The following is a 15,161-nucleotide window of genomic DNA, read 5'->3' on the forward strand; positions in this document are numbered from 1 at the left end:
GAAGCTGCTGTCCTCACTTCAACAGCATTTGAACAGTGTCCAGGAATCCAACACAAAGCCACTGTCTGTGATCAGGACCTGCCTCTCAGATGATGCTGGAATCTCCATCAGGTGGATCTTAAATAGCCAGACTCTGCAGCTCACAGAGATTGCAGCTCTCCCAGGACCACAGCACCCTCAGCATGGACCCAGCACACAGCAAGATGTTGTGGTGGCGGCTTGGCTGGAGGGCTCCCTGGGCTCTGCTCTGTCCTCCTCTGTGGAAGGGGCTTCAGCTTCAGACCTGCTGGGAAGCAGGGGGCCAGGCCAGTCAGTGCTGCTGCCCACCTCCTCTCCCAGCTCAGCCCCTCCCAGTTCCCTTTCCGGGCCCCACGCCCCACCTGGAGAGCCAGGCTGATGGGGACCCTGTCCCCTGAGGGAACTGGCTCAGCCCAGCATGTGCCTCAGCTGTGTCCTAGATCAGGGCTTTCAGCACCCCACAGGCAACCCTTGGGGTCCCCATACCTGTGAGATGATTTCCTTTTGTGATCCAGAGCCCAGTTTGGTGCCGAATCTTCCCCATGTTCTCCAGTGCTCTGGGAGGTCGATTTCCTCCCAGCAGGACGGTGACAGCGTGACTCTGGAAATGGAATGGGTCCCACTGAAGTATGACAGGTACAGGGACCAACCCTCTATCTCTGGTGTCACCACCCAAGCCTCAGAGACCCAGACCCTAGTGTCTCAGGGAGAGCTCCCGGGCCTGTGGTGTAGGGGCATGTGACCTATTTCCTGGGAAGGGAGGATGTGGCAGGGGGAGGCCAGTGACCGTGGGCTCTCTGTCCCTGGGGAAAGATCTGAGGGGAGCTCTTCTCTCCATTTGTTGGAGCCCTAGCTCAGTCCCTCCTGTGTCCCTGTGGGGCCCTCTGTCCTCTGCCTGCATTGTTCTCATGGGGTCACCTGCCTTTCCCCATGGGTGATGCCAGGAAGGAGGGGACTGCACAGGGACGCGTGGCCTAGCAGGGTTCTCCCAGGATCAGGAAGGAGCAGTGGGAACAGAAGCTTGTGGGAGGGAGCCCACGGGGCCATTGGTGCCCAGGTGGCAATCAGGCGGCATCTCCACCTCCACCTCCAGCCAAAACCATGACCAAGAATCACCACTCTGAGTGTTGGCTGTGAGTCTCATGTCGCCCCCTGGAGGTCATGAGGAGACTTGTGGCCAGTGTCAGGGCCTGTAGCAGTGATGCTGCCCAGGGTCCCAATGGTGAGAGCTGGCCCTGACCCTGGGCACAGGTGGCTCTGACCTACAGGCTGCAGGGTGAGTCCTGTTCAGTGTGGGTCCCCAGGGTGCCTGACACCGGTGCATGGTGAGTCAGGGAGAGGAGAGGAGCTGTCCTGAGGACTCCTGCTCAGAGTGGGGAGAACTTTGCACCTGGGGATGGGCAGCCTCAGGAGGGTCCATCTGACTCACGGTTTCAAAGGCGGTGTCTCTTGAAGATCATGACCAAGACGGTGCACTGTTAGGAATCCCTGGGACGCCCTTGCCTTCTGACTTTTGGACAGAGTGGTTTTCTGTTTATTTTCCCTTCTGAGAGTCAAAGGCATGTGGGAGGCTTTTCCTGTCTGCCTGGTCCCACATGTGACCAACCTGAGCACAGGTGACTCCTGCAGACCCCGCGAAGAGCACCCAAGGCTGGCAGTGAGCAGGGAGGGGCTAGGAGGGCTGTCCCTCTCTGTGAGATTCAGCGAAGATGGAGGGACCAAGTGGCTGAGGAGTGTGGCTGAGGCGGGGCACAGGCAGGTTTGGGTTCCCTGATGGGGTGGAGGGCACCCCAAGCCACAATGCAAAAGCAGCACCTGCTGTCACAGGGAGAGAGCAGCAAGGAGGTCACTCTTCAGGCTGGGGCTGGCAAGAGGTGGAAAGAAGCCTGGGAGTGGCCTTCATGCAGGATGGTGAGGCCAGGTGTGTTGTACGTGTCTGTCCCTCTCACAGGTGTGAGGAGGGATGGGCTGAGTGTGTCCTTGGCAGTGGAATTTTCTAGTGGCTGCTACCTCAGTGCCTGTCCCTGGAGAGGGTTAGTAGTGACCTGAAGCTGTGCTCTGGACAAAAATCTGGTGTGGCCTGCTGCCCTCAGGGAGGGAGGAGAGGGACCAGGGTGTTCCTGCCTGCTGGAGCCTCAGGTGTCGCACCTGGTGAGTCTGCTCAGACACCTGCCGTGGGTGAGGATGTCAGAGCTGGTGGTTGTCACTGATCTGAAGCTGGCATGTGTGGGGCAGGTGTTCAGGAGCCCAGAGCACAAGGCACCTGTTGAGGGGAGGGTCTCGGGGGCTGAGCAGGTTCATGTGGTAGGAAAGGGAAGGACTCCTGGAGAGCCAGCACCTTAACTCTGCCTGTTGTGATCTGAGGCTGTGTCCAGGGAGAAACAATGGCTGCAGGGACAGGGTACAGAGGACCCTGGGGACTGCTCAGATGCAGAAGGTGGGGAGGAATCCACCCCATCCAAGTCAGAGAGGCTCCCCTGAGCGCACAGGAGACCCTTCCCCTGGGCAGCCTGAGTGGTGTGAGTGTGACCTGCAGGGACACTGCAGGGGCTGCACCTGAGTCCCTGGAGGGCCAGGGCTGGGTCTATAGGAGCAGAGTTGTCTACGTGGATGGGATGAGATGGGAATGACTAAGATGGGGTGACACTCTTGGCTTGGAGGACTCTGCTTGGCTCAGTTTCCCAGGGGCTCACGTGTGGCTCAGGGAACAGGATGCTGTGCTCAGGGGGAGCTCCAGCTGGTGTGGTTCCCGGATGGGCCCTGTGGCCAGAAGTAAGTTAAAAGTTCCCATCAAGTTTTAGGATGCAGCAGTGACCTGAGGCACAGGGGACTGTGTTCCTGTGCACACGCTGGAGCTTCGGAAGAATGCAGCTTCAGGACACCTTGATTCTGTTTTCTGAGTCACTGTGTTGGAGCCAGTCTGTGGCAGCAGCACCAGGAATCCAAGGCTAGAGAAGTCACCGTGTGTGACCTGATGCTGTGTTCACCCAGGACGAGCCTCACTAGAGCTGAGTCACGGGGGAATCTCTGAGGGTCTCTTCCTACTTCTCATCTCAGGACAGACAACCCTCAGGCATCATCAGAGCATCCCTGAGCTTTAGTCCTTGGACCTCTGATTTCCAGGAATGTAGTGGCCTGATCCACGTGAACCTACCTGAGAACATCAGCCTTCCCAGCCTTCAGGGAAGGAGTCAGAGCAGTGGCCCAATTGTGTGGAGGAGGCTTCAGAAGATATCCTGGGCCCCAGGTCAGGGAGGAGACCCTCTGTCCCATCACCATGGAGCCTAGAGAGCCCCATGTGGGGAGCCCTGAGCCTCTGCTCTGGGTGCTGGAGTGTGGAGAGGAGGCTGGTCCCAGGGAGACCAGGCAGGGCAGAGTGGACGGTAATGGGAGGGCAGGGCTGGAGCTTTGTGCAGGGCCTGAGGCCCTTGTTCAGGGCTGAGTCTGGGTCTGGCCCTGTCCCCTGATTACTCTGACAGTAACTGTCCATGTCCCAGGAGAGGTGACGATGTCCTGAGTTCTGACCTTTGGGCAGTGAAGTAATCAGTGGCCCTGGAGTGTGAGAGCCACTGAGTGCTCTGCTGGCTGCAGGGCCTTGGGACCCTCACCCTTCCCTGTGGACAGACCCCACCTTTGCCCTGGCTCCACCTCCCAGCTCCTGTCTCCCAGGAAGAGAAACCCTGTGGGAGCAACTTAGAGACCACGATTCCCCTGTGTGACACAGGAGAGAGCTGACCTGGAACTTGAGGGGAGTGTCTGCCAAGAGACGTTCCCACAAGAACCAAAAGAGTGAAGGAGGGAAGGGGGTCTTTATTCAGCGCCTTCCCAGGTGACCCCCAGGGCCCTTCCCTCTCCCTGAAGCCCCTCCTCCTGGGCACGGGCAGCCTGGTTCTGGCCATTCAGAGCCCAGGGCAGCCTGTCTGGGTCTCCAGGAACCCAGGGACCCTATAGCGCTTCAAGGTGCCAGAGTCTCCCAGGGCTCTGGTTGCACTTCTGCCCCATCACCCAAAGTCTGTGGTCCTAGTGGGACCCTCCCTCAGCCCATCTGGGCCTTGTCTGGTGGGAACTAAGAAGCCACATCAGCCTTGTGGTTGACCCGGCAGTAGATGTCCACGTCAGGGTTTAGTAATTCCTGAAAAAGACCAAAGAGGCTCTGACCCTGTGGCTCTCTGAGAACAGGAACCAGGTGTCCTAGCCCCTGGCCCACCTGACTGCTCTGCCTCTGCCCCTGGCTGGGCTCAGAGGATCCTGTTCTCAGGCCCCTCCCCCTCTTACTCTCCACCCCCGATCCTGTTTTGGCTGCTGTTTCCTGGAAAGCTCAGGAAGGTCTGCGTACCTCCTGGGTCCCCCTTAAACTGTGGGCCAGAATATGCCTCACTCACACTCACCTGGTAAATGGGAACAGCAACTCTGTGACCAGGGATGGGGGCCTGGGCAGGGAAGGAGAGTGGACATCAGTATCACCAAGGGAGGGTCATCAAGGCTGAGACTCCAGGGAGCAGTAGAAGGTGGTGCTTGAAGGTTCTGGTCCCTGACAGGCCAGAGCTTACTCCCTGTGTTTGCTTTAGACCTTCACTCTCAGAGGTTACCAGCTCCGAGTCCTGAGCACCAGCCTCCGCTTCTGGAGAGACAGCCCAGTTTCTGTCCACAGGTTGTCCCCCATCATTAACTCAGAATGACTGATAGAAGATTTGAGCATCCCCTCTGTAGCTTCTAGCCTCAGGGGTCCCCTGAGACAGATGGAGAAAAGCAGGATGGACTGAGGTCAGAGTGAGGGTGGCCCTATCCCTGAGATGGCCCAGCCTCTGTCCAGGGTCAGGCTAAGCTTGTCCTGGTCCAACATGAGAGGGGGTGTCTGTGCTGTGCTGGGGTTGACAGGGCCCTGCCCTGAGCCTGCTCAGCTGGGTCCCGGGTATGTAGGGAGGTGGGGACTTAGCAGGGAGGTGACTCTGTAGGAGGACCTTGGCCTGGGGAAGAGACAAGAGTCAGCAGGAGGGTGTGAGGAGGGCTGGCCCTGCTGCAGGAGGGGCTGGGGGCCTTTAGAGTATCTGGGCAGACAGCATGTCCTCGGGGAGACCCTGTAGCCCTTTCCATGGCCCAGGGAGCCACGGAACCTGATGCCACAGTTGTGAGCTGGCTTGACCAGTTGTGTCTGCTGACCTGAGTGTTTGAGGACAGGGTTCTTGAAGCACCAGGAAAATGACTCTGAAGGGGTGGCAACTGCAAGAGTGGACACTGAGGGGCAGGCCTAGGGGCTCCCAGCCACCCGCATTCTGAAGGGGCACTCACCAGGTCTTGATGCTGGGGTGCGGTGGTCTCTGAGGCCATGCTGGGCACCAACCCCAGGAAAGGTCAGGCTTAATCATGAGTGTGCAGGGAGAGGTCATGATCGGGGGTCAGATAGGAGATGAGGAGGGTACCCCATTTCCAAGGAGGGTGTGAAACCTTTCTTACTCCATCAGGTCTGTATACACAGGGGCCCAGGAGAGGGGAGCTGAGGAAAAGCCTTAAGAAGCCCCTTCTGCCCTGGGCCAGAGGTGACCGTCCCTTCCAGATGCAGACCCAGGAGAACATTGGCCGAGGGACCCAGAAAACGGACTGAGGGATGAGGAAGAATTAGAGCAGGAGGGTTTGACTGCGTGGAAGGGTCCAGGCCCTGGGGGCAGGAAAGTAGGGACACTCTGTGGGCAGGACACTGGGGGAGCCACGTCCATGTTTACTCTTCCTGACCTCAGTGTCCCTGCTGTGGCCACACACTCTTCTCAGACCAGGATGTGCTGAAATGTGACAGTGGCCTTGTCCTCTGTCCACCCACCTGGCCATAAGGCAAAAGGCATTCCAGGACATACTATCCTGGTGAGTCTTTGGACTCCCATCTACATATCAGGGGTCGTGGGGAACCCAGCTGCTGAGGAGGGCCGACCACACCAGCCTTCAAGGCCCCTCTACTTGTGTTGAGTGACCTGGGAAAGACCACCCCTCAGATACACAGCTTCACCCCTCACTTTGGGTGAATGAAATAAACTAGGACATGGCAATTCTGAGCAGGAAATGCGGCACCTTGGCCCTGTGAGGAAAGGACAGTGCTGTGGGGACAGGTCCCTAGTGACCAGCACACAGAGGAGGGAGCTGTTGAGGCAGCAGCCCAGGGCCACCAGCTGGTGAGGAGGATCTGGGGCTGATGAGAGGATGGTGTCCTCGGGAAGTGGGGAGGACAGAGTCAGGCCAGAGTCTGAGGATGGGTCTCCTTCCCTCAGGCCTGGGGTCACCTGGGGTGGGATCAGGTGGGGGAAGCCTGGGTACCTTCCAGTTCTTGTGTGGAGCAGGAAACACCCCAGAGCAGCCACTAGAGCCACCCCGACCAGGACCCCAGTCACGATGCCAGCGACGGCCCCCACAGGGAGGCCTGGGGTCCTCTCTTGTGCTGAAAGAGAAGAGAAAGGGGCTGAAGGTCAGGTCTTCAGGGGAACCAGCTGGGCCCTGCAGGGGGCCCACACAGGGTGGAAGGAAATGACCCCACAGGCCCAACTGTGGTGTATCATGTCGTCACCATGTCCTCCCGACTCTCTGCTTCTGGCGATTTCTTCACGTTTGGTTTTGAAACCTGCATGTGCTCTAGCCTGACCCTCTCCACACGCAGCTGGGCCACATCCTACTCATGCTCCTGTTAAGGTCTCTTCCTCTTTTCTTCCTTCCCATTACATGGCTTAGGGCTGCCCTCACAGACTGTCTAGCCCAGGCCTATCCTCGGTACAGATCAGATCTAAGGTGACATCAAGGCACCTAATTTCTACGTAGTCAACCACATTCTCTCCAAGCTCTGGCATCTACCTCATGCTCATGGCTGGTGCCATATTGTGGCCCTTGACAGTGGAAATATATGACAGAAGCACTGGGTGGGACGGGGGCCACTCACAGATCACAGCCAGTCTGTAGCGGTCACTCCTGGTGGAACTGGCGGGGTTGGAGGCCTCACATGATACTCCCCGGCATCCTCCTGTCTGATGGGGTCTGTGCCGAGGGTCCTGTGATCCACCGACAGCTGTATCCTGTCTGTGAGCTGCAGAGTCTTGTGTGCTCACGCACATAAACAGTTTAGTTTTGCTGTGCTTAGCAAAAAAAGGAGTTCTATGAGAAAATATGAACTCTTTGAATTGTGTCCTTGTTGCTGTCTTAAGAAGATAAAAGAATGTTCTTCCAAGTGTAAAATTTATATATATGTGTGTGTGTGTCTGTGTGTGTGTGTGTGTGTGTGTGTGTGTGTGTGTGTGTTTGCCTGGGAATAACTAACCACAAGTTAATTGATTAGAAATACGGAGCACTGTGACCATAAACCAAGTTTTCCTGAGAATGTTTATCCATGCTTGTAAGGATTAAGCTGCCAAAAGGAGGTTTTTTCTTTTCCCTTGTTTTAATTAACAATGCTGTGTAAAAGAAGGAGAGAAAAAAGTAAAGATGGTGCTCATTTCTACTGGATGTGTGTGTGTGCGTCTTTCTTTAAGCATCTCTGCTGTACCAGGAATTACAGATTGTCAGCGGGTCTGACAGAGTCTGGCTATTGAGGATCCACATGATGGAGATTCCAGTGTCACCTGAGAGGCAGGTCATGGCCACGGAGTGTGGTTCTGTGTTGGTGGCTCTGAGGGAGGGCTGGGCCACAAGCCCTGTGGAAAAACAGCAAGGGGCTGACTGACAGCGGGCCTGAGGCCTGGGGCCCTGTCTGTCCTCAGAGACGTCTGTCTGTTCTCAGGGCACCTGTCCCTCTGTGCTCACCACACCTAGTCCCAGGAGAAGGAGATGCCCAGGTGCCCTTGCCCAGATGTGGCTTCTGGGACTGTGCCCTGGCTGATGACCACTTCCAGGAGCCACCAGATCAGGTAGCCAGTAAATCATTGCCCCCCAGAGGCCCTCAACAGGAAGCCAAATTCCAACCCTGGCCACATGTCCTCAGGGTCACCTGGAGCCAGGAGCCTCGGAAGGAGGTCTGGAGCAGGGCTTCCTGGGCTGACCTTCTCTGAGGATTCCCTGGACCTCAGGCCAGGTCTGACTCAGTCCTGCAGGGTCTTTCTCAGGGCCATGTTCTTGGGAAGGACACAGGGGCTGGGCTGAGTGTCCCACCAGACCACCCTTCTCTCTGCCAGTGGATTCAAGGCAGAGGACTCGGATCTTCTGAAGTCTGTCTGCACTGTGTGTGTCCTGCACTAAATGCTCCAACTCCACTGTGAGGACATAATGCACAGGAGGAGGGAGGCAGACCCAGGTCACAGGGTCCTGTATGTGAACTGGAGTTAACCCCTCCAACACCCAGAGGGCTGGGCATCACTTACCGTGTACAAGGAACTCCCCAGTTATTGCTTCAGACATTAAATTGACATTTACAAGTTTTCAGAGTGTGGATACCTGCATACTCCTATGTCACATTGAGGAACAGCAGAGACCAATTGGGATATTATGACTCTCTTCCTCCACATGCAGGCCCTGGAGTAGTGGTCTGTGTGAGCATCAAGTATGATATAATTTCATGGCTGTGGCCTATTGTTTCTCCTCTGTACCAGGTGTAGCCTAGAGATTCTCCGACACATTGTGGACAAGTAGAAGAACATCTGTCCCTTCAGCAACATTGAAAGGCACTGGTTAAATAGTGATCGGAGCAGTGGGGTGCGGGTTCCAGAAGGTTAACAGTGAGACTAGGAGGGAAGAGAGAGAAATCCATCAATACTAGGCCCTTCGTACTGAGTGGAAAGATGGGGCCCAATCCTCAGAAGGAATCTTCATCTTCAAGATGGGGTGTGGTATGTGTGCGTGTGTGTGTGTAAGTGTGTGTGTCCCTGAGTCAAGACCAGCTGATTGATCTACATTCCTTCAGTACCCCTGTACCTGTCATCCTCTCTTAGGAACACCTTTCCCCAGGTGTCTGCAAGGCTGGCCCCTGAGAGCCCTCAGATCCCTGCTCACACCCAGGGCACCTGGGTACCCGCCTCCCCTGACCACCTCCTTACAGGCCCCAACTCTTCCCTGTGGACATTTCCCTGCTCTCTGCCCTCCTAGATCTACACAGCACCTGGCCTCACCTGCAGATCTCCCTCTGGCCTGGCTTCCTGCCCTCTAGAGAGGAAGCTCCAGGAGGCAGAGACTAGTCTGACCCTTGTGGTAGCCCAGGGCCTGGACCAGGCTCAGCCTCCTGTGGATGAGTGAAGCTGTGTCCCCACCCTGAGGGTCCAGGTGTCTGTGTGCCAGTGTCTGAGGCTGGTGGCTGCAGACAGTGTCCACTGCTCAAGTTGCCTTTCTATTTGGAGAGTGGCCCTGACAGAGCTGTTAACAATGATTGTCAAAATACAACGGCCCCTGGTGAGTAACTTGGGCAAGAGAACCCCTGAGCTTTCCATCCCCTTCATCAGCTCCAGGTCACTGAGAGTTTCCTGTTTGTGGGCTTCTGTCTGTCTTCTGTGTTCTGTTCCCATCGGGTTCTCAGTGAAGCCCTGTGTCTCCTGGGAGGGTCATGTCCTCCCCAGGGGGCACCAGCAAGACTGTGCTCCACATCCCGTCCTCTTTCAAGGAACTGTCCCTTCTTACCTGCCAGCAGGATCCCCTGCCAGGGGATGCCCCCTCTGCAGGGACAGGCTGGGGGGGGCTGCATGGTCCCTGCTGCTCTGTCCCCTCTGTGGAAGGAGCTTCACTGAGACCCGCTGGGAAGCCCAGGTCCAGGCCACTCAGCCCTGCTGCCTGCTCCTCTCTGAGCTCAGCCTCCTCCCAGGGCAGGAGCACTTTCCTGGGTCACAGGGCTGGGGGCGGGGTCTCTGTGGAGGAACCTCTCTGTCCCCTCCCTCTCAGTCCTGCCTCCTGTCCCTTCTGCTTTCCCTGTTGGGTTTCACTACTGCATGCCACACCCTGAGGAGCAAGGCAGGTGGGGACGCTGTCCCCTGAGAGAAGTGGCTCACCCAGCACTGGCCTCAGCTGTGTCCTGGCCTCAGGGCTCTCAGCACCACACAGGGAACCCCTGGGGTCCCCTCACCCCTGGGCATATTTCTTTTATGATGAGAGTCCCAGTTTAGCCCTGTGTCTTCCCCAAAGCTCTAGGAAGGAGGATTTCCTCCCAGCAGGAAGGGGACAGAGAGAGCTCTGGGGTCTAGAAGGGGGCCCACTGAGTGATGGCTGGTGAGGGGACCTGCTCTCTGTCCTGGTGTCCCCAGCTTGGCCTCTGAGTGGCTATCTCAGGACTTCACACCCTTTGTGTCCTGGGAGGGGAGGACTGTGGTAGTGGAGGTAGGTGACCATGGGCTCCTTGTCCTCAGGGAGAGATTTTAGGGAGACCCTCTCTCTCCATTTTTTGGTGCAGCTGTGGCTCAGGCCTGCCCATGCCTTCCTTGGGTGGCCTTGTCCTCTACCTAGTGATTCCTCTGTGGTCACCCTGACTTTTTCATGGGTGATACCCAGAGGCAAAGGCCTGCTCAGAGGGTCCTCACAGGCCCAGGAAAGAGGGGGGTGGGAGCCGAGTAGGTTCGTGGGAGGCACCCTGTTGTCTATTGTTCTATTGTGGATGGAAATCTCGCCACATTTCCACCTCCTGAGCCAAAGCCTAGTAGAAGCCTCAGGATCCATTTTCCAAGTGTTGACTGTGAGTCCCATGTCGCCCCCTGGAGGTCATGAGGAGTCCTGTGGCCAGTGTCAGGGACTGTAGCATGGATGCTGACCAGGGTCCAACTGGTGAGAACTGGCCCTGACCCTGGGCAAAGGTGACCCTGACCTACTGGCTGCAGAGTGGGTCCCGTTTACTGAGTGTCCCCAGGATACCTGACTCTGTCCAGTGCAGGGTGAGTCTAGGGAGAGGACGGGAGTTGTCTTGGGGACTCCTTCTCCAGAGTATGGAGGACTGTGTTCCCAGGGGATGGGCAGCCTCAATAGGGGCCATCTGTGCCTGAGCATTCAAAGGAAGGACATGGGGAGGTGTCTCCTGAGGCTTTAGGGGACAAGCACTGGCCTTGTGAGCTATGTCTGTGGTTGGCTAGTGTCGTGTGAGTATTATGGAGATTATCTGGCCAGATACATGACACAACCTCTCATCCCAGCTGTTCAGGAGGCTGAGACAGGAGGATCGCTAGTTTGAGGCCAGCCCATGCAACTTAGTTTGACTTTGTCTCAAAATAAAAAAAAAACGCAATGCAGTTCAGTGTTAGAGTGCTCCTGGGGACAATCCCTAGTCCCTTTCACCTTTCTCTCTCTCTCTCTCTCTCTGTCACACACACACACACACACACACACACATTAAGTAGAGTGGGTGTATCTTATACACATCTTTCTTAAAAACTTTTCATAGTGTAATACTTATTACAAAAATGTGCTCTATTAACCCTTTATACTGCAGAAATACATGCCATGAGTCCATTTGAATATACAACAACCACTACTATCTCCAGGATTTTTTCATCACTTGCACTAAAACTCTGACGATTAAGCTATCACGTTTCAGGACCCTCTAGCCTCAGGTAACCTTGAATCTCTTTCCTGTCTCTATGAATTTCCCTATTCCAGATATTTCATATAAATGAAATTATACAGGGCTGGGGCTGTGGCTCAAGTGGTAGCGCGCTCACCTTGCATGCATGAGGCACTATGTTCGATTCTCAGCACCACATAAAAATGAAATAAAGATATTGTGTCCACCTAAAAACTAAAAAATAAATATTAAAAAAATAAAATAAATGAAATTATACAACCACATGTCATTTGCTTCTTGTTTAATCATGTTTTCAGGTTGACCCAGGTTGTAGTGTGCATCAGAACTTTATTTTTTATGGCCAAACAATAATCCAACATATTTGTAAGCCATGTTTATTTATGTATTCCTCTGTTGATGGACACAGGGTTGTTTCCACACCTGCCTGTTATGAAGAATGGTGTGGCGAGCCTTAACCTGGGGGAGCTATTGGAGTCCCTGTTTCCCATCCTGTGGGCACATGCCCAGCCGTGGGAGTGCTGGGTACATGGGCTTCTGCCTAGCTCTGGCAGGAAGTGCCCAAGAGTTCTCCACTGTGACTGCAGCTCTTCAGAGTCCCTGGGGAATGTAGGAAGGTGTGGGGTGAGGTGTCATTGTGATTTTGATTTGCTTCCTTAGTGACTGATGACACTGAGCGTCTTGACATGTGCTTATTGGCCACTGGAACATCTCTGGAGACAGGCCTTCCAAGCCCTTTGCCCTCCCCCTTCTCTTTCACTGCTGGGGATTGATCTGAGGGGCACTGTACCTCTGAGCTACACCCCCAGCCTTTACATGTATTTATTTATTTTTGTTTTGGGACAGGTGCCCAGGCTGGCTTCAAACTTGTGAATCTCGTGTCTTAGACACCTGGGATTACAGATGCCCAGGACTGTGCAAGGGTCCTTGGCGTATTCTAAATTTAGGTTATTCTTTGGTTGCAGATTTTTACCCATTTGTTATATAATCTAGACATGAAATCCATATCACAAAATATATCTGCAAGTATTTTCTTCTATTCTTTACTTTTTCTTAAACTCATGCCACATTTTGTTTATAAGTAATTTCAACAAAAGCATATGGGTCCATACTGGTTTACAAAAACAAGTTCAGTCTTTTATGGTAAATACTTTTAGTGTTTTAAAAAATTAATTCATTTTCATATTTGAATGTCTTTACAGGTAAGTATTCATACTCCTGCATCCTGCTTGTTGGAAGGTACTGTTGAGGATCAGATCACAGGCTTCCTCTTCCCAGTGTGCACAGAACTCCCTGTGTTCACAATGTCATGGACCCAGCAGGTGTCACTCATGTGTGGCTACAGACCCTTGGGAAGCCCACAGTGCTGTGGAGGTTCAGGCAGCTGTGTGGCTGTACCTTGAATCACTTCTTCTCCAGGGACTTCATGTGATTAGTAGTGACAAGCCCCAGTCAGTCTCTGCCCTCTTACACTCAGTTCTTCTGCCAAGAAGGGGAGGATTTTAAATGCCGAGTTGTTACTGGAGGTTGGTGTAGACACTGTTGATTGTCACAGCTGGGGGAGGGGTCCTACTGGACTTAGTAGGTACAATTCCAGATGGTGCTCGACACCCCACAGCACACAACCCCACAAGGATGACCAGCCCCAGTGTCAGTGGAGAGAAGGGAGCCCTGCTCTGCGCCCTTCCCCGACCTTCCCAGAGCCTCCCCTCCCCCTGCTTCTTCCCACCCCTCACTTCCCTCCAACCCCCTCCCATTGCATATTCACTTCCATTCTCTGAAGGTGCCCTTTGCCCAAGGTCAGCCCTCACCTGCCCTCTCTGGGGGCCTCTGTTCGTGCCTGGCAGGAAGTGTCCACTAGAGGGCGTGCGCGCTCTTCCCTGAGCTCAGGGGAGCCTTGATGTCCTCTGAGACCAGTGCAGCTGCTCTTCCAGCCCCAGCCCCAGTCCTGGGTGGAGCTGAGGATTTGCTCTAGAGGGAGCTCCTGGGACAGGCACTTGGGACAGGGACCCCAGGGAAGAACCTCACGTAGGAGGTTTGTGCACCTGGACTGGTGACCCAGAACCAACACCAGAGCCTAGGTCATTTGGAGGGGGAATGTCAGACTCAGTGGCTGGACACTCAGGAACCTGATGCCTCTGCCCATGTGGCCACCGGAGGAAATGTCTGTGAGCCTGTGTCCCTCAAGGCTGTGTCACCTGGGATTTTTGTAAATAGGTGTCAGCAGGGCTGCTGTGGAATATTCCAGACTGGACCTACTACAATAGGAGATGGGTCCTCCCAGGTATCCTCACTGGAAGAATCAGGAGGGATGTGACAGTCACCAGGCACAGATGCCCATCAGGGCCTGAGGGGGCAGGAGGATCTGGGCCTCATTGTCACCCCTGAGTGGGGATCAGGGTGTGTCATCCTGCCCACTCACCTCAGCAGGGGCCATTGCTGGTTGTCTGTAGGGAACTGGGCTTCCCACCACCCCCTTGCAGGGCAGAGGAGGATCTGGAACCTTCCCCTAGAGTCAGACAGTGGAGGAAGCAGGTGAGTTAGGAGATGGAGGTGGGAGCTCTTGGTTGATGGGCAGCCAGGAGGCTCCCAGGCTCTGAGTGCTGCAGCTGACAGTGGTCAGAGTGGTCCTCTGGGAATCCAGCCTTGTCCCTGCAAATGTTCATGAACTTCCCACCTCTGTGCTCCTCAGTTCCCTTCTTGAGCTCCTAGCACAGCCACCCTCACAGCTGAGGCCCTGGGTCCTACACCAGCACTTTATCCCCATCTCACTGTGCAGCTCTGTGTGGCTGCCCACCTCTCTCCTACCCCAGGTCTTCAGAGTGGCTGTCCTAACACCACTGTCCCCATAAGGGTAAATGGTCAGCTGAAGGCACAGTCCTTCCTGATGGGCTGAGGGACCAGCAACGGGGGCCCCTGAGTCCTGATTATCAATGAGTCACCTCGAGGTGGCAGCAGCTGAGCAGAGCTGGAGAGAGAGACTGGGGTGGGTGGGACCCAGGAATGACTGAACTTGCTAGTGTAGATGGCAGGTGGCTTGTGCTGTGGGAACAGGGAATTTAATGGGAAATGTGAGGTGTTTTCTTGTTTTTTAGATTTTGGAGTTTGGAGCTGCAGGTTCCCCTGAATGTCCCTGTCAACCTCAGTGCTATGCATGCATGGCACAGACTTCAGATTCCACACTCTGATGCAGGTTGGTACTGGGAGCAGCATCAACCTGGCACAGGGGACCTTCTGCATGTGCAGCTGCTGCAGACAGATGTGCTCTCAGCTGGGAATAGTGCTCCTTCCTCCCTGGGCCTCCTGATCCCAGCTCCCTGATGCCCCAGCCTCCTGGCAGACCCAGCAATCATCCCCCAGAGGGAACTTCAGGCCTGGTTGTGCAAGGGCAGGTGACCTTTGTGCTAGGAAGAGGTTTGGCAATGGGAGACAGGTGACCCTGGGCTCTGCTGCTCTTGGGGAAAGAGATAGGGGAGAGCTTTTCTCTCCATTTGTTGTGCAGCTGTGGCTCAGGCCTGCCCATGTCCTCTGTGGGTGGCCTCTGTCCTCTGTCCTCTTGTGGTCACCCTGCTTTTCCCCATGAGTGATGGAGGTAGGAGGGGACTACAAGGGACCCATGGCCAAGCAGGGTTCTCCCAGGAACAGAGGCTCAGGGCTCCCCACATGGGACTCTCCAGGCTCCATGGTGATG

General features: G+C 55.1%; 1 protein-coding gene and 1 long non-coding RNA gene across 2 annotated transcripts in view; both read right to left on the reverse strand.

Annotated features, from left to right (window-relative positions):
* LOC124100238 (uncharacterized) overlaps window positions 1-15,161 on the reverse strand; it is a 115,476-nt gene that overhangs the window by 25,373 nt on the left and 74,942 nt on the right. The window contains 5 exon segments of the mRNA XM_058583015.1: window positions 7,545-7,682; window positions 7,792-7,873; window positions 8,438-8,583; window positions 8,586-8,705; window positions 9,592-9,677. Of these exon segments, the coding sequence (XP_058438998.1) occupies window positions 7,545-7,682; window positions 7,792-7,873; window positions 8,438-8,583; window positions 8,586-8,705; window positions 9,592-9,677 (572 nt within the window).
* On the reverse strand, window positions 3,811-7,273 carry LOC124100241 (uncharacterized). The gene is made up of 4 exons (XR_006854198.1): window positions 6,935-7,273; window positions 5,308-6,442; window positions 4,407-4,748; window positions 3,811-4,150 (listed from the first exon to the last, which is right to left on the reverse strand). It is a non-coding gene; the product is annotated as an uncharacterized LOC124100241 (long non-coding RNA).

Source organism: Marmota monax, unplaced genomic scaffold (genome assembly GCF_021218885.2).
Source record: "Marmota monax isolate L192 unplaced genomic scaffold, Marmota_monax_Labrador192_F-V1.1 WCK01_AAM20220418_F8-fsc00149, whole genome shotgun sequence".
Taxonomy (NCBI): domain Eukaryota; kingdom Metazoa; phylum Chordata; class Mammalia; order Rodentia; family Sciuridae; genus Marmota; species Marmota monax.